Below are 25,872 nucleotides of genomic sequence, written 5' to 3'. Positions count from 1 at the left end.
AAAGTTCATACAAAATTTCAGAAAAATACATGCTAGACCCTACAGCTGACGATGATACATTTATAATCTTGAGTGACAAAGTAAACAGAGGTTGCTTAGGGCACAAACACCAGCTCAAAGTTCTGCTACATTATCTATGGGCACTGCATGTACTAAGCATAATTATATTGCCAATAATATCAACCAGAATACCGGGCAATTTTCTTTTGCTCTCCAGGGCAAACACACTTATAAAAACGTTCATGGTAAACAAATCCACCACAATTTTAAAATACTTTGGTCAATAACGTCTTGCACGATAGAAGTCGCTATGCATTACCACAATTTCTTAGTCGCCCCATCATCGGACGAGTCTGAAATCTGAAGTAAAACAACAATTGTAGCGTACTTCATTAAGCAATTATGAATTTCTTAAACAACTGAAGGTTGAGATTAAGAAACTGAAAAAAGGATGAAGTGGTTTGACAACAGCCTACCTGGCAGTAATAGGACGTCATGTCCAGGCTTTAACAACTGACACACAAGCATCTATCGTAGGTGGACCATCAAATAATATCCCAAAATTGTGGCTGCAATGAACTCCAACTTTCAATTGCAGCCCTGGAAATTTCCTCTTGTTCCAAAATTGCCACCAAGAATGCATACAGTCTATAGCGATAATGTCACCATAGGACACTGGGTCGAAGAAGTCATGTGCCAAACCAAAGTTAAACTAAATAATGACCCTGCACTGCAGAAGGCCCAAGTCAACTTATAACCTGAATGAAATTTTTACTCTGCAGCGGAGAGTGTGCTGATATGAAACCTCCTGGCACATTAAAACTGTGTGCTGGACCAAGACTCAAACTCTGGACCTTTGCCTTTCATGGACAAGTGCTCTACCAACTGCTAGGTTTGCAGGAGAGCTTCTGTGAAGTTTGGAAGGTAGGAGACGAGGTACTGGAGGAAGTAAAGCTGTGAGAATGGGTTGTGGCTCGTACTTGGGTAGCTCACATGGTAGAGCACTTGCCCACAAAAGGCAAAAGTCCTAAGTTCGAGTCTCGGTCTGGCACACAGTTTTAATCTGACAGGAAGTTTCAACTTACGTGATATAACAAACCATGCCAAAATGCCTACATTCAAGACCAACACATACCAAATGCTGATAGTGTTTTCTCATGTGGCTACAACAAGTGGACTGAGCAGTAATAGTGCGAGCCAGATTGATAGTAAATACTGTGAAAGGGGTGCGTAACATGACATGGAGAGGAGCTAAGGTACAAGAATGTACAAACACCAAAATAGTGCAGAAGAAATATACCCAACAACCGAAAGTCATGGCACTCCATTACAAGATATGTTCACTTTAACAAACAAGTAACAAAAAAAATAGCATGATTAACAACAGAATAAGTGCAATAATACTTGTATTTATCTTAATTTTTTTAGTTTCTTGAAATGTTTTTAAAGAAGTTTCATCTTTCAAATGCATTATGTTTTTAACTTCATCGGTTCATTACCTGTCATTCGTTATGTTAGAACTCTTCAGTAACTGGATTTATATTTGCCAGTTTTATTTTTTAAATGTTTTACCTTTTAATTTCACTGGTTTACAACCCATTGTGTGTTATGTTTGGACACTCCTGATATTGATGCAGATTTTGGCAAATTGTATGTGTCTCAGCCTTTGGCTCATTCTGTTAGTTATATTAGGATTCTATGTCTTATGGATTGCTTTGTTGCACATATTCTGTTACTAGTCATGCTGCTTTTTCTGATTTGTTTATTAAGGTGAACATCTTTTGTAATGGACCACCATTACTTTACATTATTGCCTATATTGCTTCTGTATTTTTTCGGCATTCGTACGAGCTTATACCTTAGTTTCTATCTCTGTCATGTTATGCCCCTCCTTCAGAGTGTTTACCACAAATATGGCCTATGGTGTTACTGTTCAGTCTGCTTGCTGTGTCGCAGCCACAATTTGGGATATTATTTGACAGTCCACTTATGACAGATGTTTGCTTATCAACTGTTAGCTCATAGACATGATGCCCCACCACTGCTAGGTAGGTTATTGTTGAAACATTTTCTATCTTTCAGTTTTTAATTGTCTATCTTTAATTGTTTAAAAAATTCTTAATCGCTAGATGGAGTAGGTTAGAGCTGTCATTTTACTTCAGATTTCAGATACACCCGATGATGGAGCTAAGACCCAAAAACCATGGTTGCCTATAGCAGCTGATGTCATGCAAGGCTTGGGTGTCCCACAAATAAAAATTTAGACACTTGTAAAATACAGAATCTGGCTTGCTTCAAAATTTATCAAGCTGTGACCTACAACATCCATCCAATTATCCACAATTAATGTAGGTGAATGTGACAATGTTTGCTGCATTAACAAATGCCTCCATGAGCTGATATTGTGTATCAAGGCAACCTCTTTGTGCATTACTTGTAGGTGGGTCATTATGATGCACCTTCTGGTGGACATCTTACCAGTATTACAATCCTTGCTGTGTAAGTGGTGCACATGTTGCATACACAGCCTTAGCAATACTTTACTTTGCTACTACATATGTGACAGTGATTGAACATCAGCAGTAAGTAATGGTACCTCAGCTTCACTGGTTTCGCAGATGACCATGTGCTAACCAACACAGAACACCTGGGTTCAACACTACCTCTTTCGAGTTCTTATTAGCATTGGCTATATTGAAGCCAAGAGTTTAATAGGCTGGAGGTATCTAACAGTCATCTATATGCCTTCGCAGCTGCAATTCAAGTGCGTAACAGCGCATTTTATCACAATATTTGCATCTAGCTCCTCAATTTCAATCTTCAGTTAGTGTATCGTACACATTCCATATATTGTCGTGAGGCAACATCGCTGTGGAACACTAGTTAACTACAATAGCCATTGACACTGCAGCAAATTTACTTAAAAGTGCATTTGGAAAGAAGTTTTACATACAACATTATCTATCTCTAGCAATTTCTCTAACAAGGGCTTGTGTGTGTGTGTGTTCTGCTAGCCCAAGAACACATTGTTAGTCTTGCAGACTGCAGCAATTTATACAACCAAACTGACCTGTTCCACAACAATTCAAAAATCATGTGGAGCAATATTATAATCATTTAATATGGTTCTATATGTCTCGATATGACTTAATCATGTACAAAGAATCTTGCCTCAGTGAGTTGCCAAAGTTCTACAATGAACCAATCACTGAAAAACTGATTTATACCATCATTTATTTAGCATTTCGGCCACTAGGACAGCATGTCTAACCATCTACATTACACTCAGACTCTACGAACCATTGCAAACAACCGCAGCAAGTGTGTATTGTACCACATGTTAGTATTTCTTCCGATTCCATTTGACTACCAAGCAGGGAAAGAATGAATGAAAGCTTGGATGCCTCTGTGCATGTCAAAATTAGACTAATCTTGTCTTTGCATTCCTGATGGGGCCTGAAGTCAATTCCTGGGTTCTTCATTTAATATTGATTCTTGGACCTTTGTGATCAGGCTTTCACAGGATAACTGGTGTCTGAAGATTCTCTCTCTTTTCAGCATTTTTGTGGTGCTCTCCTGGGGGTCAGACAGACTTTTGACTATTCACACTGTCTTTCTTTGTCTACATTATAGTAAATTCACTGCTGGTGCGGGTCCCACACTTGAGCAACATTCTAAGATACAACATGTAATAGTTTTGGGAGTAATTTCCTTTGTAGACTACCTACAAGTTCTCAGTATCCTGCCGTGAACCAATGCCTGCTACCTGCTGCTTAAGCAGGTACTAGCATGAATGTAATTCCAACTGTGACATACCTATTGTTGTCACACGATACACCTGAAGCTACCTCAGAATCTGTTGTTGATTTAAAATCTAAGATAACATGTGGAGTCCTCCCTACAAACGTAACTTCAATTCAGTCACAAATTTTCAACTTCTGAGTCCAGTATTTTGTTTGAGGGATCTACAGTATATTATGGTTAAAATGGGGGATAACTGTTGCAAGGTCTGTACTGAATATTATGGGTAGTCTATTAGACGGTGAAACAGTGTTCAGTTTCAATTATTTCAACTGTTTCTGAATGCCCATGACACTAATACTTATATTATCCACCTCTCCCGTGAAATGCACATTAAACCGAGATAACAGTCTTGCAACTTCTTTTATTGAAGATTTGAAAATGGACTTAAAAATTGTGCTTAGGGTTTGATCAAATTTATTTTGGTTCCTGTAGCATTTAGGTGTGTCTACACACTAGCTTTTGTGCTGCTGACAGCTTTTTCACATGACCTGAATTTCTCTGTATTCTGCAAGAGGTCTTTTGATGATGATCTACTATGGTACTATAAGCAGTAGAAGCTGTTCCTTTTTAAGTTTCTTTACAGTGGCTGTATACCAATTAGTCCGCACTCCAATCATGAACTGTTCTACATATACGTATCTGTCCATTGATTGGTCAACTATTCTTCAAACTAGACCCACAGTTCCTTTACTTGCTGGACTCCAGGGCATTTGAGTTTTAATTTCAGATTCGATGTGGCTGTCTCTCTGCCTAGATTATTGACCACAGAAATATTTCTACTTGTTTTTAGTTCATCTTTGTAATGTATGCGTTGTCATTACAACTGCTTCACATTGACCGATACAAGTTTCCAAGTGACCATCATCAAAGAGGGGATTGTCCCCCTAATGAATAAGCTTCCAAACTATTTTTTTCTAATTACTTTTCAGAGAAAACGTTTAGCATTTTTTGTATGATATGTTGTCATCTGACAAATTGCAACTATTAACATGGATTACAACTTTGTAGTACCTATGGCTGTAGTAGTACTAATAATGCATGTGCAATTTGTCATACGGAAAATGGCTGCATCATTAATACAAAATTCCAATCATCACACAGTAGTGAGTACTTGCACACTGTTTTCACCATTTACATACAGGAACTTATGTATGATGATCCATGTGGTAAGAACGTGTTCAACTTCTCTCCATGAGCCCAAGAGCTACAGTCCTCCTCGTGTTCAGGACATGTACAGGTCCGCCACACTCATAAGCTGACTCTTAACTTTTCTGAGCACCTTTTATCTTCAAAAGTTTATGGAATTATGGTACTTATAGCATAGCTGATTTGTTAGTGAAGCTTTATAAAGGGAAAAATCACAGAAAAAAAATGTGTGTAATTAAACCAGCTGTGGATTTGTGTCTCTGACTGTTCACCTTGTATTATTACTGTGAGCTAACTAGTAACCAGGCTCATTAGTGAAGAAGGCATTTGCTAGATAAACTTCATAAGTAGCTTTTGATATCCCATTTTGTTCTCTTTCTTCTCTATTGGCAACTTCATGTGTTCAATCGTTGCCCACCCTGAAATTTGCTAACATAGTTATATTTCTATGGTCAAATGATATTCCTAGCGCTTAGCTTACTTTAACCACAGAAGGGAAGAATGTCATATGCCACATCTATCTGAACTGTTTGAATTCTGATCTATGTGCTTTTATATCTTGTGTTTCTGCAGTCTAATCAAACCACTCTTGTTAACTGTTGAATGGATTAAAGTCTACGCTGGTAGCCTGGCTCACCTTCATTTTGCAAGCTCATGCATTCATGTGACACACACACACACACACACACACACACACACACACACACTTATTGCATGCTGATGTACTACCTCTTATGCTAGCTTCCAGACCTTTGTCTTTCAATCTACAACTATAGAGTATTTGCCACTGTAGTTCTGTTTTATTATTTATAGTGTTTAAAACACAATTGGTATTAAATCTCTTCCTCAAATTTTCCCCTTCACAATGGAAACCCATAATTGATGTTAAGAACACTGCACATGCATTTGCAAATGCCAATTTATCTCCATGTTTTACTTGGTCACAAGATATAGAAGACAAGGAAGATCATATTTCACTCTCCATGGTAAAATTTGTAACATAGTAATTTATTCCACGCCCATCACTAAAAATATAAAGAATCAAAATGAAACTCTTTCTGAAAGAAACCATTTACAAAACATTTGCAAAAGTAGTAACATGCTAGAAAGCAAGCTACTACCGGTAATGGAAACACTACTGCAGAACGTACAAGACCCTCAACACACAATCTCAGAATTTAAATAATATTTGATAATAAAGGTTGTAGAAATGCTACTCAATACTGCCACTAAATTTGGAGGGCCATGCTACTATATTTAATTTCAACTCTCACCATGAGTTATGCTACACACTACTATTTAGAGCAATCACAAGACCACTACAAGGCTAGTTTAGCTTGTAACTGATGAGTTATTTTTATAACTAACTAGAAAATCTGAAGAGAAATATGTAACACAGCTCAATTTCACATACACTTAATGCAGAGAAAACTGCACCAAATGCTTATTAGTTAATGGTAATGTTATATGAAAATGTAAGTTGAACAACATGTTAAAAATGTGGTGCTTATGCTGGCCTTCTTTGGGAAGTTGAGTGTTGATACATCTACGAACCGTTCCCCATTAGGCTCTAAGCAGTGGTAAAGCAGATTAAGAAAATGGATACCAGCATCTGTAAAAATGTGTAACTATAAAAGAAACAAGTTATCTGAAACAGTGTCGTTAATGAGGTTGTAAAATTAAGAGGAAGAGCCATGAAGTTGTTTCACAGACTAATCAATTTTAGGTATGGTTCCGTTTGTATTCTAATCACAGATGTTTTATTACAATAACCAAATATGATCATGTTTCACTTTGTGCCATTTACTAGCTTAAATTGAAGCCAATAAATTCCTTGAAGTAAGACGTGTGTAAACAAAGTTCCCAACTTCTTACAATTTATGTGTAAGTAAAGCTGAGACCTGTTACGTGTTTCAAAAACTAACAAGCTTATGATGTATTTTTCCAGTACTGATTCAATGCATCATGACAATGAAAAGTTCTCATTACTTGTGATTTTGTACTAATATGATTTTATAATTATGATATACATGTCTGCACCTTTGGCCATAATGTTAAGCTAGAACTATGAGAGTTCAGTGTCTTAATACTGAGGTCCTTGAAGATGTCTGACTAGCTCGGTTGAAACAGGAATGAGAGAAACTGGGTAGAAACATTAATTTTAGTTTATATTTATGAATTATGCTTTTTTGTACTGGAAGTGGATGAGAAATGTCACGAAACTTGACAATTCAGATGTCTCCACATGTGATGACAACATCCAAATGAAACCAATGTTATTTCATCCTACCTACTGTAATGCATACTATACAATGTCAATTTATTTATTGATCTTAATATCTGTACTAACATTCATGACACTAATTAAAATCTACAAACCTGGAGTCATCATCTTCTTTGGTTTCTTGAGTTGTGTCCTGTGCTGGCTTCTCAGAAGTAGAAGTCTGCTGAGCAGGATCACTTGATTGATCTGATGGTTGCTGGCCTGTAGTTGCATTTGGGTCTGATGGGTCCCCCTTCCTTAGGCCTCCCAAAACACCAGACCCTAGCCAGCTAGTCATCTGGCTCTTTACATTCCCCAACATCTCCAGTTTGCTTCCTTTAGTCGGACTGCAAAGAATAAGGGAGTTCAATTAAAACTCAGTCTTTTCAGTGACCTCACTTCTTTAAGGCAAAAACTCTTGCACATACTTCATTTATGCAGCACAGCAATTTTCTTATAAACAGAAATGATAGAAAATGAAAGATTTTTAATAGCAGTGGAATAGAAGTTAGCCATTAACATAAATGAACAGTGATTTTATTTGAAACCATTTGCCCTACAACTTTTTACAGCCAATGGCCTTTAGGAATTGGCCACAGCCTAAAATAAATGACTATGTCATCATTTTGAGCTAATTAGAGGCATCATACAATTCCAGACAGCACAATGTTACCAACACACAATTACAGAATTAAAAGATGAAATCTTGCAGTCACCTAGTTTGGTACAAGAAACGAACATAATGAAAGAGGTACTGAATACGGTCCTCAATAATGCAAATTGCGAACATGTCTTCTGACGAAGCAGAGAATTTTCACTATATATTAAATCAGAAACAATTGAAAAAATAGGAAAACATAATTTATTCTGCATTTATCTTTAGCAGTAGGGCTAACAAGGAGAATACTTTAAGAGGCCACATATGAACAAAACGAATTTTGTATGTCTTGTTCAGTTTCTAAGGAACTTTATATGCTTTTCACTCTTCACAGTGACATTTTACATGGAGGGTATGGAGTGACATGCTAATCATATTACGTGAACATGGATAAGCTTCTCCAGTTATCAATGAAACTTTGAAACAAAATTCCCATGTTACCACAGTCCTTGCAAAATAAATCATCCACCCCATGAGAAAGTGCACACTGTTGTGTAACTGAAAGACTAGAGCTGAGTGCCAGATCAGACCCCCAAGACTTATCCTTCCCAATAAGGTAAATGACTGGGTTTGGGTCCCAGCCTAACATATGCTTTTAATCTCCTCACAGTTTATTTTCATCTTAACTTTCTGGTTTCTGTTACTCTTGTTACTATTAGAGTTCTTCCATGTTCTGCACATATCCCACTCCTAGCTATTGCTGACACCGAAGTTTTTACTACTAACATGAAAAAAATCTAGGATACCTCTTCTGAACTTCATTAAAACCAGAATCAAGATATGTAAATATGAAAGGCACTGATACATATTTCAGTGACAAATTATTTTTGTTACTGTAAAGAATGTATACAGGAAGTCACAAGTGGAAGTGGTTTGTCTCAAAGACTGGGAAGCAATTCTAAAAACAGCAGGCAACTATTAATTCATGGGTGTTACACTGATGTGTTAATGACTTCACAGTTTCATATGAATAAAATTAGCTTTAAAGTATGCCCATTATGGTCATAATGAGGATGTAATTGGACAGTAAATGCTGATACTGTAATATGGCCTAATTCATTAACGCTTATTATACTATACCATAATGTGGGAGGAAAAGCAAAGGTTATACATACAACAAGTTTAGTGTGGCTACAGAAGAAAGCTGTAAAATATACTATATATCTGCCTCTCTACCTCCCTCCCCCCCCCCTCCCATTTTTAAACATGACGAGCAGACAAATTTGAGAAAACGAAATATCTAGTCTGTGGAAAAGTACAATTTCGTACTGTAGCTGGAAAGTGAAAGCAGAAATCTGTCAATACGTGTTATTAACATCTTTATACGAAATTTATTAAATTAGGAATATCATGAATACAGCGCTCATTCACTACAAAACGTTACCACTAGCAAAATACGAGTTTGACAATCTCTATTTAAATGAATACTTAGAAGCTGATCACCTAAGGGCAGAAATTTTCCTAAAACATCGTTAATTACAATACGCATGCAGAGAAAAAAAAAGTATGATAAAACGCTTATGTACAATTGCTAAGTTGTAATATCGTGACATGGTCACACAATAGGGCCTTGCGATATTTTATGGAGTAAAAGCTTGCGTATTTATGACACTGAACATGCAACAACGAAATGCGAATGGTTTTTGTTGTCAGTCAATAACTGCCTGCTGGACACTAGACTTACAGCATTTTAAAGCAAGAACCTAGGTACAAAAGCCAAATAACATGTTTATCGGTATCAAGAATTTACTTGATATCAGGAACAACAAACAGATGACCGATGAGTTAAATTCCTCTCCTTTGCAGTAACCCACAAACTCAATTTTCCAAAGAAATAATTTAGTAGATAATAATCGTAACTGCAAAGAACTTCAAATCTTGAGATACTAAAACTACCTTTGCATTTATACATTATCCTGGGTTCCTGACAGTTCCGCTGATCTGTGAATGCTCTCTGCTGGTGTCTTATTCTTTTCGCAGCGGTACAAAAACGTCGCAAATACAGGAAATTTCTCCATGTTCGTGAACTTTTTATACACCCTGTAACATCGTACACTACCGCTGTATCATTAATATAACGAAGACACGCACCTCAGTACTTTTGTTTAGCACCTGAGAAACAGTATAGTTTTCGAATATACCAGCATATAAATATTGTGTATAAATAGAACAATGTATTCAATTTTGTGGAGATTTAGTGATTCATCGAAACAAAATACGCAGGGTTTTCACAAAGAAATGTTAATAAGGGAGTTTGCTTTTGGTTTGTGTGTGTATTTTTTTTTTAAAAAAAGGGGGGGGGGTGAAATATGAGACATTTTAAACAGGACACAGTAGGTACCTCAAGTACTGCAAGCTCTTTTTACCTTAACCAAAAAATTAATTTGTCTGCTGAAATAAAACTGTTTTTGTTCTCTGTGTATGCCTGTGTATGTGCGGACGCCCGTCCCCTTGTAAGCTGCCTCTGAGCTACACTTGAAATACCAGTTGCCACTGGCCAAGCATGCCATTTTGTCACTTTCTGGTGGAAAACTTTTCAGTACATTACGTTCTAAAATACTTTTGGTGTAATATGTACAGGGTGGGGCAAATAAAAGTGGCCTGGAGAACAGAGTTCCACGGTACCATGAAAAACAACAGAGTAAAGATAAAGTACTAACCCGACAACAGCAGGTGTTTAAAGTGACCACAGTTCATCTCTTGGCACTTTTGGTTCCTAATCAGCAAGTTTCTGAAGGCAGGTGGAAGCTGGATTGCTGAATTACAGCAGTCACATCCAAAATGTTCTGCTACAGTTTTTGAAGGCTATGAGGAGTGTTGCGATGCACCTTACACTTAAGGGCTCCCCTCACAAAGTAATCGCACACTGACAGATCAAGTGATCTAGGTAACCAGACAGGGCCGCGACCAGACTTCCCTCTGCTAACAACTCAGTCAGTTTTGAAGATTGCGTATATGTGCTGTATCGGCAGTTGCTCCATCCTGTTGCATATAACCACAGAGGGTGTGGTTATATGCATAGATTCACGTCAATAATCAAGAATTTTATTTACCGTAGATCATTTTACAATGATATTGGCTTCGTCATACAAGACGTACTAGTACATACAGAATAATAAAATAAACTTCTGTCAATACATTATAGAATACATTTGAAGCATGGCAGTGTACCAAATTACAAAGGACAGCTTTTAAAAGTTAACGCAGCAAGCTATCTTATAATCTAATATAATATGGTATTTTATTGTTTATAGTATAAACTTTGTAATTACACACGATTAACCACAGCACAAAATAATATGTTTAACTACAGACAACTTTTAAATGCTTATATTCTCCTCAGGCATCTCAAAGAAATCTTTAGTGTCATAGAATGGATGATCTGACAGCCAGCTGTACCACTTAATTTTAAAAGAATTTGTATCCATAAACTGAACATGAACTGGCAGTTTATTGAACATTTTGAGTGGGTTAACTTTGTGGGAATTTCCTGTTCTCGCTAATCTGTGGCGCGGTATGTCTAAATTACCGTTAGCCCTGGTGTTGTGTTCGTGTATTTCCCTTCTGGCAATAAATTCTGAAATATTTTTAATATAGAGTACAGACACATAGATGTATAAATTTATAATTGTAAGTATTCTGAGTCTGGAAAAAAGAGGACGACAGTGCTGCCTATGACCTCTTTTACATATTATACGTATGACTTTTTTTGTAATTTCAATACGTTTTTGATGAGAGGGGAGTGCCCCGATATAATCAGACCATATGAAATATGTGACTGGAATAGCCCAAAGTATGTCTCCCTGAGGTACTCCAAGCTCACTACCTCCCTTAGTTTCAAGAGAAGGTATGCCACCCTAGATATTTTTTCACATACATGATTGACATGTTCCTCCCAATATAGTTTTGAGTCAATGTGAATACCTAAGAGTTTTACCGACTTATTGCCTACTTCATTTGATGTTCCCATTAAAAGTTGTTGTGTTTTGTCAGGGTTGCATAGGAGCTAATCGTTACAACTGTTAGTATGTGAACCTCACTGTGAGACTAGACGGTCGGTGCCTTCATGGGGAAATGTCTGCAGTTGCCTATGCAACCATGATTGTACCAAGGTGTGCACCTCCGTCTGAAACAAACAGACGGCCACGAATGTCTTTTTTTCAAACTCCAAACATACAGAGGCATCGGGGCTGTATGGAGGATGTGTAAGGGCTTTCCGGCGAAATTCCGTATCATACTCTAAACAATCTTGTCAACAGATGGGCCGGCTCATCAACGTTATTTCCTCTACGCCGCAGAAGTTTTCATGGGTAGCCCTTACACATGCCCCGTACAGTCCCGATGCCTCCCCTTGCGGTTTCCATATATTTGGAATTTGGAGCCACGAAGAAAGACAAGGAGGTGCACGTCTGGGAACAACTGTGGTTCTGTACGCAATTGGAAACATTTTTCCGCGGAGCCTTTGATCTCTTAGCTCACAGCAGGATACATCTACTAACAGTTAAGGCAATTAATTTTGAAACAGTTTAGATACTTCTCTCTCTCTCTCTCTCTCTCTCTCTCTCTCTCTCTCTCTCTCTCTCTCTCTCATTTGACTGCCCAGTTGCCAGCCATGGATTTGATCTACTGTAGGAGGGTCCGAACAATTTCAAATTTTATTATATACGAAAAAGTCCTTAAATAATTACGTATTACACACATGACATAAGAATTCCTCCTTTATGAACGAAATGGATCGTGATGGGCGACAATGTTTACAATAGATAGCGATTCTGTTGCCTACCAATTATTTGCAAACCAGTAATGTACTTAACTTCACTGCGTGTGTGGAGTGTCCTGTTCAGTCCACGGATCCAGAGGGATAAATAATGATGTTTCGTTTGTGGGGCGCTCAACTGCGCGGGCATCAGCGCCAGTACAAATTTTTACACAATCCAGTCTAGCCACTGTCACGAATGAGTATGATGACAGCACATACACCCAGATCCCGGACAGAGAAAATCCCCAACCCGACCGAGAATTGAGCCTGGAACCCCAAGATCCATAGGCAACAACCAATAGCCAATAGACCACGAGCTGCGGACATCCAGAGGGAGAAACAGTACTTAATATTTACCTTCAGGTGAATTGATTACATTGTCTTTTCTTGTCGTTACATTTGAAAAACGTGCCCCATCTTTGAAATGAATACCTCGAGAGACACACATCTTACTTCGCATGGCTGGGGTTCACAGTCGTATAGAAATTTTTAAGAACGTTATATTCGCCACTGACTGAAGAAAATTTTTATGTTCACAACTGCAATTTTGGCCTTACGGTCATCGTCAAGTGGTGCACTTCCGACGACTGTCATCACCGTACTGGCCTATACTGTTTAAATGCGAACTAAGGTTGTTGAAGCTAACTGTTTATATACGAACAAGAACGATGGTTCACTGGTATTTATGTTGAGGATGTCAACATTTGTAAAATTTTGTTTAATTCGTATCGTTTTCACGATGTTTAGTCCCACTGTATTCTTACAATTGTAAGACTCTCATACGACGATGGTATGTTTACGTATTTTCATTGTTGACATGGGCTGAAGCATAGTCGTCTACAGTACAGCACTTGATAATGAGCTTAATCCCTGCAATACAAAGGGCTGCATACCTTACGTCCACCTTTTGAAAATGATATCTAGTGAGTTACTTTACATTTTAAAATTTTGAAAAGTGTTTTTTGTTTTTAATGAATTCTTCTACCAGATTCCATACATCTTTTAAATTTTTCAGTTAAACTGAATCACAAACTGAAGTCTAAATATTAGAAGTCACTTTCCACAGTGAATTTTATTCAGTATTTTCAGGTTTAGGACCTTTCTTACACATCAGAGGCCGCGCGGGAATAACCGAGGTCTGAGGCGTTGCAGTCATGGACTGTGCAGCTCGTCCCGGCGGCGGTTCGAGTCCTCCCTCGGGCGTGTGTGTGTGTGTGTGTGTGTGTGTGTGTGTGTGTGTGTGTGTGTGTGTGTGTGTGTGCGTGTGCGTACTGATGACCTTAGGAGTTAAGTCCCACAGGATTTCACACACATTTGAACATTTTTTTTTTTACTCATCAGACCCTCTTTAGGAAGTATGTTGCGAGTAAAAATCAACAAAAATGATCAAAATTTCCTTTTTTAAAATCTTTTTGTTGTGGTAATGAAATACCTCCAGCTTGGTTGTACACGTTATTCAAAATACATTGATTGGCAATTTATCTGGTCATAAATATGCAACCACTCGCTTTTTTACGATTTATTAAACCATTAACACGTTTTCGAGTCACTGCAGGCCAATCATCAGATGGAGGTGTTATAAGATGATGACAATGATGATTATTTAAGGCTAATCGCGCTCGACATCATGGTCATCAGCGCGCTGACGAAAAGTCAGCATGCTAATCTCATGGGTGGGGACGAAGGCTGTCACCACATGCACAGCAGTTTATAATGTATTAAAGTCTGCCTCCCTCCCGCACCAATTTAGGGATGAGGCCTGACGGTTCACAAAATTTCACCACTTTTAACACTGGTATCAGTATCTGCGAGGATGGTGGGCAGATTTCCGTCTAGACTGAGGGCTGCCCTAATATCAATATATAGGACGCACGTAACCACAATATTCCGAACAGAGTGGCACGTCACAAACTTCACTGAGTGGTGGATCCTCCCGCCGGAGGAGGAAGCAATGTGTCAAAGGGCCATGCCCGATGCGCAGTCTGCTAAGCAGAACTTCCTTCCAGCGGTGAAGTTGACACGAAGTCCGCCATGCTTTTGTCGTCAATTTGAGCGACCGCTGTTTGTTGTCCGATACCTGCAACCATCCAGTTTCCCACTGATGCTTGATACATCTGTCAGGAAATGAGATGCTGGCTTGCAAGAGAGGATGGAACATTGATGGACAGCACTACTCCAACATGCTTCCTTGGCGGCGTTGTCGGTCATGTTGCCGTGTGTCCCAATGTGGCCAGGTACCCAGCAAAAGATCACCACCTTGCCACGGTGTTGGAGCCGCTGTAAGGAGTCATGGATGAGCTGAATCAGCGGGTCTACTGAACACATTTTGTGAAGTGTTTGCTGTGCACTATGCGAGTCGGAACAGGCAAGAAACCTTGTACGGTGATGTTTATGAATCCTCTCCAGTGCCATCAGAATGACATATAATTCCGCATTATAATTTGTAAAGTGTTCCGGAAGATGCACTTTAAAAACCCTATCAGGGAAAACAGCAGAACAACCGAGGACATTCTCTTGCTGGGATCCATCTGTATAAACAACTATAAAACTGTGGTACGTACTTAAAATTGACGAAAACAATGTTGTAAAAACAAAATCTGGAGTACAAGTTTCCTTGTGCTGTATCACGCTTAAAATCACATTGGGCCTCTGAAGACGCAATGCGCTCCATACCTGGCTGTGTATTTTGATGCCTGATAGATCCAGATCCTTGAGACAGTCTGTTGCATGTATCCCAACTGGCTTGGTCGCATGGGGCCGATTCCTGAACAGCTGTTCAAAGGTGGGTTGGACCTCTGAACTAAATGTCAACGACTGAGGTGACGCGGAGATTTTCAGCATCTGTCGACCCAAAAGGATACGTCACCGAATTCAGAGTGGTGGTTCACCAACCTCTGCACACAGACTCTGAACTGGACTGGTCCGAAACGCTCCAGTACATATCCGAATGCCCTCCTGGTGGACAGCATCTAACTAATATCTTGAGATAGGACGGGCGAGCAGATCCGTAGACCACGCTGCCATTGTCTAAAGGTGATTGAACAAATGCCCCATAAAACTGCAGGAGGCGTGACCTGTCAGCTCCCCATCTTTTTCCACTAATGCATTTCAAAATATTAATGACTGGGAGCCCTTTGTTCGTATGTCTTTTGGGTGTGTGAGCCTAGTTCATTTAGAGTCAAACAATAAACCCAAAGAGCCACAGTGTCTTGAAAACGTAAAATATTGTCCCCCATTGGGATCAGTTGTCGCTTAAAACTTCGACGAACACGGTTAATATTGACAGATTATGTCTTCTCTGGTGCTCTGTTCCAAGAACATTATCTTGTTGACCAAGTGTAGCAAGATGTAGAGCTGATGAGCCTGCAGTGGCTCGGAAACATGTTCATGGTTGAAAAAACCGTAATAAAGCGACTGGTTGCATATTTATTACCAGATGAATCGCCAATTTAAGTCACAGTCGCAGTTCATCATCCACGGTGGATATAATGAAAATACACTGATGATGCTAAAAGTGTCGTAAAAAGATCTTTTCAGGTTCTGGATCCTACTTACACATCAGTGTTACTTTTAAAAAGTATGTTCGTAATGTCAACAAAAATCAGCGTACTGTGTTGTATTTTAACTTCTTTAGGGTGGGGATAAAGTAACTCCCCATCTTTGGTGATGGGCGTTATACCGTGAAGCGCCAAAGAAACTGGTATAGGCATGCTTATTCAAATACAGAGATATGTAACCAGGCAGAATACGGCGCTACGGTCGACAACGCTTATATAAGACAACAAGTGTGTGTGGTGCAGCTGTTCGATCAGTTACTGCTACTACAATGGCAGGTTACCTGGATTTAATTGAGTTTGAACGTGGTGTTATAGTCGGCGCACGAGCGATGGTACACAGCATCTCCGAAATAGTGATGAAGTTGGGATTGTCCCGTGCGACCATTTCACGAGTGTACCGTGAATATTAGGAATCCGGTGAAACATCAAATCTCCGACACCCCCGCGGCCGGAGAAATGTCCTGCAAGAATGGGACTAACGATGTCTGAAGAGAATCGTTAAAAGTGACTAAAGTGCAACCCTTCCGCAAATTGCCGCTCATTTCAGTGCTGAGCCATCAACGAGTTTCAACGTGCGAACCACTCGAAGAAACATCATCGACATGGGCTTTCGGAGCTGAAGACCCACTCGTGTACCTAGCCTGGGCCCGTCAACACCAACATTGGGCTGTTGGTGTCTGGAAACATGTTGCCTGCTCAGACGAGTCTCATTTCTAATTGTTTCGACGTGTACTGGTATGGAGACAATGTCATGGACACAATATGTCAGCAGGTGACTGTTAAAGCTGGTGGAGGGTCAGTAAGGGCGTGGGGCGTGTGCAGTTGGAGTGATTTGGGGCACCTGATGTGTCCAGATACGACTCTGACAGTTGACAGGTACGTAAGCATCCTCTCTGATCACCTGCATCCAGTCATGTCCATTGTGCTTTCCGAGGGACTTAGGCAATTCGAGCAGGACAATGCGACACCCCACAGAGTGGCTCCAAAACACTCTTCTGAGTTTAAACACTTCCGCTGCCCACCAAACTCCCCAGACATGAACATTATTGAGCATATCTGGGATGCCTTGCAACGTGCTGTTCAGAATAGATCTCCACCCCTCGTCCTCTTACGGATTTATGGACAGCCCTGTAGGATTCATGGTGTCAATTCCTCCAGCACTACTTCAGATATCAGTCGAGTCCACGCTTCACGGGCTCTTCAGTGTAGAAAATGCGTTCATTTGCTAGGGTTAATGCCGAAATTGCACTTCTGAAAATAAAAACTTTGTACTGTCGATGGTGAATATAACGTTTCAAAAAGTGTTTCAGGTAAAACTTGTTGCAGGCATAGGGGAACAACAAGGCAACCCTAATATTTTCATCTTGAGTAGCACTGCAATCGATGAAAATCGAGTTAAGTTCATTTTTTATTAAGACCTCTGTTTTAATTGCACGCGGTAATAAAGAAAAACACAGTGCTGACTGTTGGCATTAGCTTTTTCTGATGAAGACCACGAAGAGACTGTACCAGTGGACGTTCCACACCATGGGGCGTTGATAGAGGATGTTTTTGACTACTTGACGCTTCGTCTGCACGCTGCAACACGTGAAGGTAACAAATACGTAGAGTTTTAACAAGAGCGTACGCTGCACCAACACCAGCGATGTCGCAAGCAACTGTGCCGAAGTTCACCAACAGGTTTTACGTGCACGTAGCAAAGCACTGGTAGTGAGCAGCCAAAATCCCCACGCAGTCAATAAGAAAGTAATCAAGGCCACCTGATGTACATGAAGTACGCTCGCGGGTGGGACTACGCAAATTTCATTGTAGAGATTACTTACCGCTGCACAGGGTCCGGCAAAAAGACCTCCCGTATTTCATAAGATAGTTACAAAGAAAGAAAGATACAGAGAAAATACTGTGATTTCTGTACAATAGATACTACAAGTTACATTAGCTGGTCTTAAAAATTGTGTCCGGTAAATGACAGGCTCCATTACCGACACATTGATAAAGCCTTCCTGGAAGTCACCCATAGTTTTCCGTGTCATTTCCTGTGGAATTTTGTGTGGGTGCATGTGAAGATCTCTGCGCAGGGTTCTTTGTGCACTTCCATCAGACAACCCCCATGCAGCTACACATGCAAGTGCTGAACGCTTTGGAAATCGCTGAATATAGACGCTCAAACACGTGCCATATATTCCAGCGATGTGACAGTCCGAGGTCGGCCAGTAGATTTTGTTTTCAGTGCAGAACTTGATGCTCTGAATTTTACAACCTGAACAACAGTTTTCCTATCAGAAACAGAATCATGAGGTACAAGTTCGAAACGAATGTGAAATGTTCGCTACGTGGTCATCACAGAACCACCATTTTGAGTATACTACTCCACAACAAACGCATGATGCTCACCTAGCGAAGCTACTGCGCCTACTGAAAATAGCACGTACACCGCTATGAATCGATACCCACTCCACCTCTGTACCCCCACCAAAGCTGACATAGCAGCCTCTCCAAATAGGGGAAGTCCGTTTGTCGGACCCTGTACAACATAGTAGGGGTTGTTCCCGTTACAGTTGGCTATGAAGTGCGGAAAGAACGACTTTAAATGCACATGAGCGCTCTGATACATATTACGACTTGACTCCGATACGCGAAGCGTCCCCCGTCAAGCACACTATTAGGTGAGTGGCAGAGCATAGATGTAGATGTCCGTTCTCCAATAAACACTAGTCCTAAATCCGTAGGTAATAACTACTTGGTATTTACTTAGCCAGGGATCATCTCGCAATGATAAAGGATTTGTCATCATGATACAAAGAGAGAGAGAGAGAGAGAGAGAGAGAGAGAGAGAGAGAGAGAGACTACCCCACCTGTTGGACGATGAACCAATAGCTTCGACGCACGCACAGAGCTTGTCAGTCATCCGGTAGGCTGGTGGCTGACGTCCCAGAGCCCTGTGTCTGAAGCCGCCTGCCTGTGTACGTGTCCGATCTCGCATGTGTCTATCCTTGCCGTTGTCAACCGAGTATCAGTCGCCACGGCAGCGTCGTCCCTTGTACGGCCAAGTAGTTCTTGCTTTTCTTTGCTGCAATTTCAACATGACCCGCGTTGGATCCCATGCTGCGGTAAGTTGGTACCCTGTGTCCCTGTTCAGCTGATTAGTGGAGCTGCGAATTTCCAATGCTAATTTAATAACGCTGTCCCAGTACGAGGACGTCGACGAAACAATTTTTGTGTTTTTTGCATTCCATAGTGTTCCCAAACTGCGAAAACGCTCGGCCACTGCAGGTTTTTCTGGTTGGTCCAGTCGTGTCTGTAGTAGAACTTTGAAGCATCTAATTTTTTTTTTTTTTGTGTCCATCCGTTTGGCTGGAGATCTTGGGGATCACGGCCGTCCAATATGTAAGAAAAGGAAATGCCTACAGCCGTCCTTACGATCTTATTTATTGTGCAGCTACCAGTTTCGGCGCTTCAGTGCGCCATCTTCAGGCCTTAGTTGATGCTGAAGGGATTATCACGATCTATATATACGCTGTATCAGTGGCCAACGTAACAGCCTGCGTAAACTAGTTATGTTGGCCACTGATGCAGCGTAAATATGGATCATGTTAACCCCTTCCACATCAGCTAAGGCCTGAAGACGGTGCATTGAAGCGCCGAAACTGGTAGCTACACAATAAATAAGATCGTAAGGACGGATGTAGGCGTTTCATTTTCTTACAACTTGAAGCATCTTTCTTCCACGTTGCGACTAGTCTTTCCAATGTATGACGTCGCGGAACTTATAGTTCATTTAGGCTCAGTGTAAGATGATCTCGGTTTAAAAAGGCCCGGTGTCTATTAAGATTCCCTGTAGCTCTGGGGCGTCATACGTTGGACAAACTTGTCGCACCGCGAAGAGTAGATGCGTCGAACATCGACGACGCACACTTCTGGACCAACCTGAAACATCTACAGTGGACGAGCTTTGTCTCGGTACAGGACACAGTATGAAGAACAAAAACAACACAATTCTGTCATCGACGCCATCGTACAGGGATAGCGTTATTAAAGCAGCTGTGGAAATTCCCAGCTCGATTAATCTGCTGAACAAGGATACCAATGTAGCACCGCATGGGATTCGGCGCTGGTCAGGTTAAAATCACAGCAACCAAAAAGAAACTATTGGTCTTAAATGGGACGACGCTGCGGTGGCGACAGATATTCTGTTAACAACGGCGAGGATGGGCACACGTCAGTGCGAACACGTATATCCGCAGGCCGCTCTGGACAGAGGGCGCTGGAGCCCCCAGCATATGTGCATGTCCGACAGGTGGCGTAGCTGTCTCTCAATACAAATCAGTGTATCTGCGCTATTGTTCAACGAATTTGGCGCGTTCACGCCTGCGCTATTTCCCTTCGGACTAGCACAAATGAGGCGGCTTGGGTCACAGCCTTAGCAGTGTGTTCGCCACACCTGAACATGTTGGGCAGTTGCGCCGACAAAATTGAGGAAATTTCACGACGACATGTGACGTCTCGCCCGAGAAACTATTGACAAAATCCTAGATCTTTATTCGTCATGTCTCCGTATTTAAGTTTCGGAAACAGATGAAAATCGGATGCGGCCATGTTGGGACTGTTTGGAGGATAATCGATAACACCTAACCGAAGATGTTACACACCACCATGCTGTACGCTGCAATCCGGAGCCCTGTAGCGATAGGGGGCTGCAAATATGAAGACATGATGAATAAAGATGTAGAATGTTAATAACATTTGTTTTACTTAAAAAGCCTAAACAGTTTGCGCATACAAAATTTGGAGTCATTACTTTTCGGCATGTCCTCGTATTTTAAAATTATGTATTAAATGCATACATGTTACAAAAGTGTATCTGCGTGTGTTCCCCACCATATCTTAAACCACCGGATCGATTTCAGCTGGACTTGGGAAACACATTGCTATACAGTAAGAAAAACTGGACGGGGTTAAGAACCAGCAACCTCCTATTGAGATAAGGGTGAGATGCATAAATAGAAGACTCGAATAAATATATACCTGGGCAACGCAGATTACTTAGCTAATATTAACTGTAAGCCGTGTGTGTTGTGAGGGCGGACGAGAGAAATTAAATAGACAAAAACGATGCCACGACATAGGATTTTGTCCTTAAATGTTGTGGCTCTTGGTTGATATAAACTCTAGAGTTAAAAATTTTCGCAAAGATATTTTCCGGCGTAAGGAACTCCTTAGTGTCTAGTTTGAACGTGCCTTCGCGTACGGATATACCAAGGGCGTTAGAGAAGTGAGGTTAATCGTTCGAGGAAGGCAGTGCAAACAAACCTAACTCAGTTCAGTGGCCTGTTCCAAACTGTGAAAATGAGCACTGTCAGATTGGCTATTAAAAATAGAACCTCCGCACAGTCGGGCGTTTTCTCCCAAACACGAGCTATTAACCCCCATAGTAAGATCTCTCTCTCTCTCTCTCTCTCTCTCTCGGACCAGAGTTGTTTTGCATTCTACACTTTTTAACATTTTTCATCTGATAAATATACGATTTCCGTCCACTCTTATCAGAAAACCACACCGTGCTTCTGGTAATCATTTTTCCTAAGAACAAGATTCGTGAATATAACTTGTTGGAATCCTAACCGTTACGTGTGTATCCGTTATTAGCATCGTCACAACAATCACAGGAGCATTTTACGAAGACATTCCCCCTTCGCATCATAAATCAAATTTCACAAAAAATTAATTGGATTAGCACTTTTAAGAATTAGTTACGTAACACCTACTTTATGTGCGTGCGTGTGTGTGTGTGTGTGTGTGTGTGTGTGTGTGTGTGTGTGTGTGTGTGTGTGTTTTTCAAATAAAAAGACCGTTCAGGACATGATAATGAAAACAGCGACAAATGAACTGGGCGTTCTTATCCCGGCGAGCTTCCAGAATTTCCTCTCTCTAGTATGAATAGGTATGCTATCACAATGCCGGTACTTGTCTTCTTCGAAATTCAGGTATCGGTGCCTCCGCATTGTATTACAACTTACTCAGACTTAGAGGCGAGATGTCTCCCCGTCTCAGGATGTGAACTACTGCAGCCTCGAGCGTATGCCTGACTGGAAGGGACGCGCATAGCGAGGCGGGCGGGCAGCTTGCAAATGAGGCGCCGAGAGCGCACTCCCGCGGGACTGCTCTCCACTTAACTGCCGCATTCAACCTCTCGGCGTGCACGGCCCAGCTGCCTGCTGCCTGCAGCGCGCTCCCAGCTACCGCCTCCACTAGAAAATTTTGCTCCACGTACTGTTTGCTTGTAACCGGATCTCATCATTTTCTCGCACATAACTTAAGGCATATTTGCAGAAGTATTACTGCCGCTCTGAAGGCCATGAATGATTCTCTAATTAAGTTAATTCTACAACAGCCAGAAAATTTTAATTTGATATTCATACAGATTCTCAGTCACCACTAAGGTTAATGATGATGAATGCAAATAAACGTCTTGATAAAAAATAAAAAATTAATTAACCGTACTTTACAAGAACTACCGTAAGCGAAACGGTTTAATGTTCTTAGCATCTCCAAGAATGGGTTGGGTTGTGTCGCTTGGGGAAAGAGACCAAACAGTGAGGTCATCGGCATCATAGGATTAGGGAAGGACGGGGAAGGAAGTCGGCCGTACTCTTTCGAAGGAACCACCCCGACATTTGGCCTGGAGTGATTTAGGAAAATCACGGGAAACCTAAATCAGGATGGTCGGACGCGAGATTGAGCCGTCGTCCTCCCGAACGCGAGTCCAGTGCGCTAGCCACTTCGCTCGCTCTCATAGAATGAACGCTAGTTCAAATTGTGCAGATGTTAATTTAATGCAGTTTTTTGAATCAGTTGTTTGACTGGGAGTATCATCCAATCTGGTAAAAAGTCTCTGCAGGACGTGAAAGAAAGACGACTCATGAACTCGTTCACAACAAATCGACTGCATTCACAACCCAGATGTCAAATTATATTCCAAATATGAATGTTTTCAGTCAGTCTTGTCAATAACGGCAGAAGGAACACTATTAGATATGTTCAGCATTACCAAATGGCTTCAATGAAACGCATTTATATGGAAACCTGTGTCACGTTACTTTCGAGAATAAATCAAAATAAAGGAATTCTGTACTTAAAATTCCCGAGGCAGTATTTTGAAATTCACTGGTTATTTTTGAGAAGCACGATTTATTCGACATGCAACAATGGTTGCCTGTCTGAAGAACATGTGTTACAAATTACCTATTGACCCGATTCAGGGCATCGTGGTGTTTATGTATTCTTACGCTGACTTTTTTTCCGTACCTAGTTCAACCGAGTGGCACCTCTGAACAACTGAATGACGATGGTCGTTCGAGGATTTGAAGTCTTTTCTTTTTGCGGGTGCTTATCCCATCCCGACGCCCCAAGTCCAGCAACTTGTCGGGCGTATCAGCTGGCGCCGTCGCTACACAGCCTGAATTACCCACATTGCCGCCATTCATTCGCACCTGCACAGAGATGGCTGATGTATGTTGATAACACTTCGCTACACGTGTTGTGCATGTGCACAGGCCTCTTTCCTCTGGCAACAGACATCTCATAGAGCGACCATAGTAGTGGCTAGACCAGTACCTCAATATTCCACTAGATATTTCAGTCTTCCAACAACATCTGCGTTTCCGTAAGTAAGGCACTGGTTCTTCAAAACAAAATTAATAAAACGGTGGTTTGAGGCAGAAACCACTGGAGCTCAAATGGTTAACACTGCCGGTCGAACGCTCATCTGTTTACAGTTGTTTGGGTGCGTTTATTCTGACACCTCGCTGCTCGTCGACATGACCGGGCGATGATTAACTAAATCCACCGAGTCGTAACTGCCCATTCAACCTGCACCTCCCCTCTAAAATTGTTGCCAGGGGATGATACCTAGATGGCTTGAGTTTCACGCTGCCACCACGCATGTTCAAATGGTTCAAATGGCTCTAAGCACTAAGGGACTTTGCATCTGAGGTCATCAGTCACCTAGGCTTAGACCTACTTAAACCTAACTAACTTAAAGACATTACACACATCCATGCCCGACGCAGGATTCGAACCTGCGACCGTAGCAGCAGTGCGATTCCGGACTGAAGCGCCTAGAACCGCTCGGCCACAGCGGCCGGCCATCGCCGCATGTCCTGAAACCTGAATCGTCATGGCTGCTTCGAGGTCACTCCAGCAGTACCACATTTAACTCTGCTAGCTATCGGAACTGCTGCACCAGAATTTACTCCTCACCAAACATTATTGACGTAATTTCTTTCAAAGAGCGATTCGTAGGCCCGCCCACGCTGAGGTACTGTTTCCTCAGTTTTTATCTACACCTGCGTGTTGAACCACACATTCCACTTCCAGATTTTCGTGGTCCGCATGTAGGTTTGATCCAAGATACAGGTCCCAGGAATGCAGAAAATCCTAAGCTGCAATACGCTTGGCGTAGATGAGAGCAGTAACTCTTCAGACTACTTAAAGGTTTCACGTGCCAATATCACGTGAGGCATGTAGGAATGTACTATAGCCTCATGTATTTCGCTCCTACAGTGGTCGCGAAGATGAGGATGCAACTACAGTTTGCAGAGACGCTTTTAGGAAATCATTTTTTCCGCTGTCCATACGCGAACGGAACCAGAAGATGCCCTAACAACTATTACAACGGGAAATATCCTCCGCCATGCATTTCACAACAGTTTACACTTTGCAGGGTATGGATGTAGACAGAGATGTAGAAGCAGATGTGTGGTGCGCGCGAAACGTGCAACAAGGAATAGTCAAACACGACACTGCTCGAGTGACCTCGAAGCAGCCAATCACCGCTCAGGTTTCAGGACATACTGCGATTATCGTTACGCGAAACACAAACCAGCTTCATATCATGGTCTGGCAACGATCCTGCAGAGCAGCTGTGGAGCAATTTCAAAGGGCCGGGAGGACTAAGTAGGCTCGTTCCATCATTGCCGGCCTATGCAAGCGAGCAATGAGCAGTTTTGTGGCAGCATAAACGAACCCTTTGGTTCAAGCTGGGGCCGCAGTTACTTCGCTGACGTTGCTCATTTGCCAGGAATAAAATCAGTTTCTCTATACATCATGAACAGAGAAAGCTACACCATTAATTACAAAACTGCGCGTGTTTATAATACGATAACGGTACCAGACTAATACAGTAGCTCAACATATCGCAAACCATCACATTTGAATGACACAAAGAAAAAAAAGGAAAAAAAAGAGGTAAAGCAAAAGCGTGACCGGCAGCAACAAATGTTACATTATAACACACCAAACCACTGTTTTTTAAGCTGCAGACTACCATCATTTTCAATGGAGAAAATAAAATAAAGACGTATACTTTCATATAAGCCTTCAGCCAGGTATCTTCATGAACTGATACAGCTTTTGTTTCAGGCATGGCCAGAATTTATTCTGAATGGCAGATGGTGGCTGTTTGCTTCCACATAGTAACGACGAGAAGTGTGTATCCTTGCTTGTGGTGTCACTCCACGATGATAATTACGACGACTGCAACGACGCGCATCAGCTCTGAATGGAATTTAAGTTTATTCATTCATTTCCTGTTACGTGATTAACATTGCCCCACGGTTTAATACTCTACATACATGTATATAGGCGCACTTACTTCCACTTATTTAAATATATACCTAATGCACACTGG

The 25,872-nt window shown here is 41.2% G+C and overlaps 1 protein-coding gene across 10 annotated transcripts in view; it reads right to left on the bottom strand.

The window, feature by feature from the left end:
• Positions 1 to 25,872, bottom strand: part of LOC126297640 (synapse-associated protein of 47 kDa-like) — a 325,546-nt gene that overhangs the window by 158,169 nt on the left and 141,505 nt on the right. For 7 of the 10 annotated variants that reach the window (XM_049988670.1, XM_049988666.1, XM_049988665.1 and 4 more), the window contains exon 2: positions 7,330 to 7,560. In XM_049988670.1, coding sequence (XP_049844627.1) covers positions 7,330 to 7,560 — 231 coding nt within the window. Of the gene's footprint in view, positions 1 to 7,329; positions 7,561 to 9,555; positions 9,692 to 25,872 lie in introns of those variants that run through there. The other 3 variants (XM_049988672.1, XM_049988671.1, XM_049988668.1) reach the window with 3 other exon arrangements.

Source organism: Schistocerca gregaria, chromosome X (genome assembly GCF_023897955.1).
Source record: "Schistocerca gregaria isolate iqSchGreg1 chromosome X, iqSchGreg1.2, whole genome shotgun sequence".
In the NCBI taxonomy this organism is placed as follows: Eukaryota; Metazoa; Arthropoda; class Insecta; order Orthoptera; family Acrididae; genus Schistocerca; species Schistocerca gregaria.
This window is presented reverse-complemented; position numbering and strand designations above follow the sequence as displayed.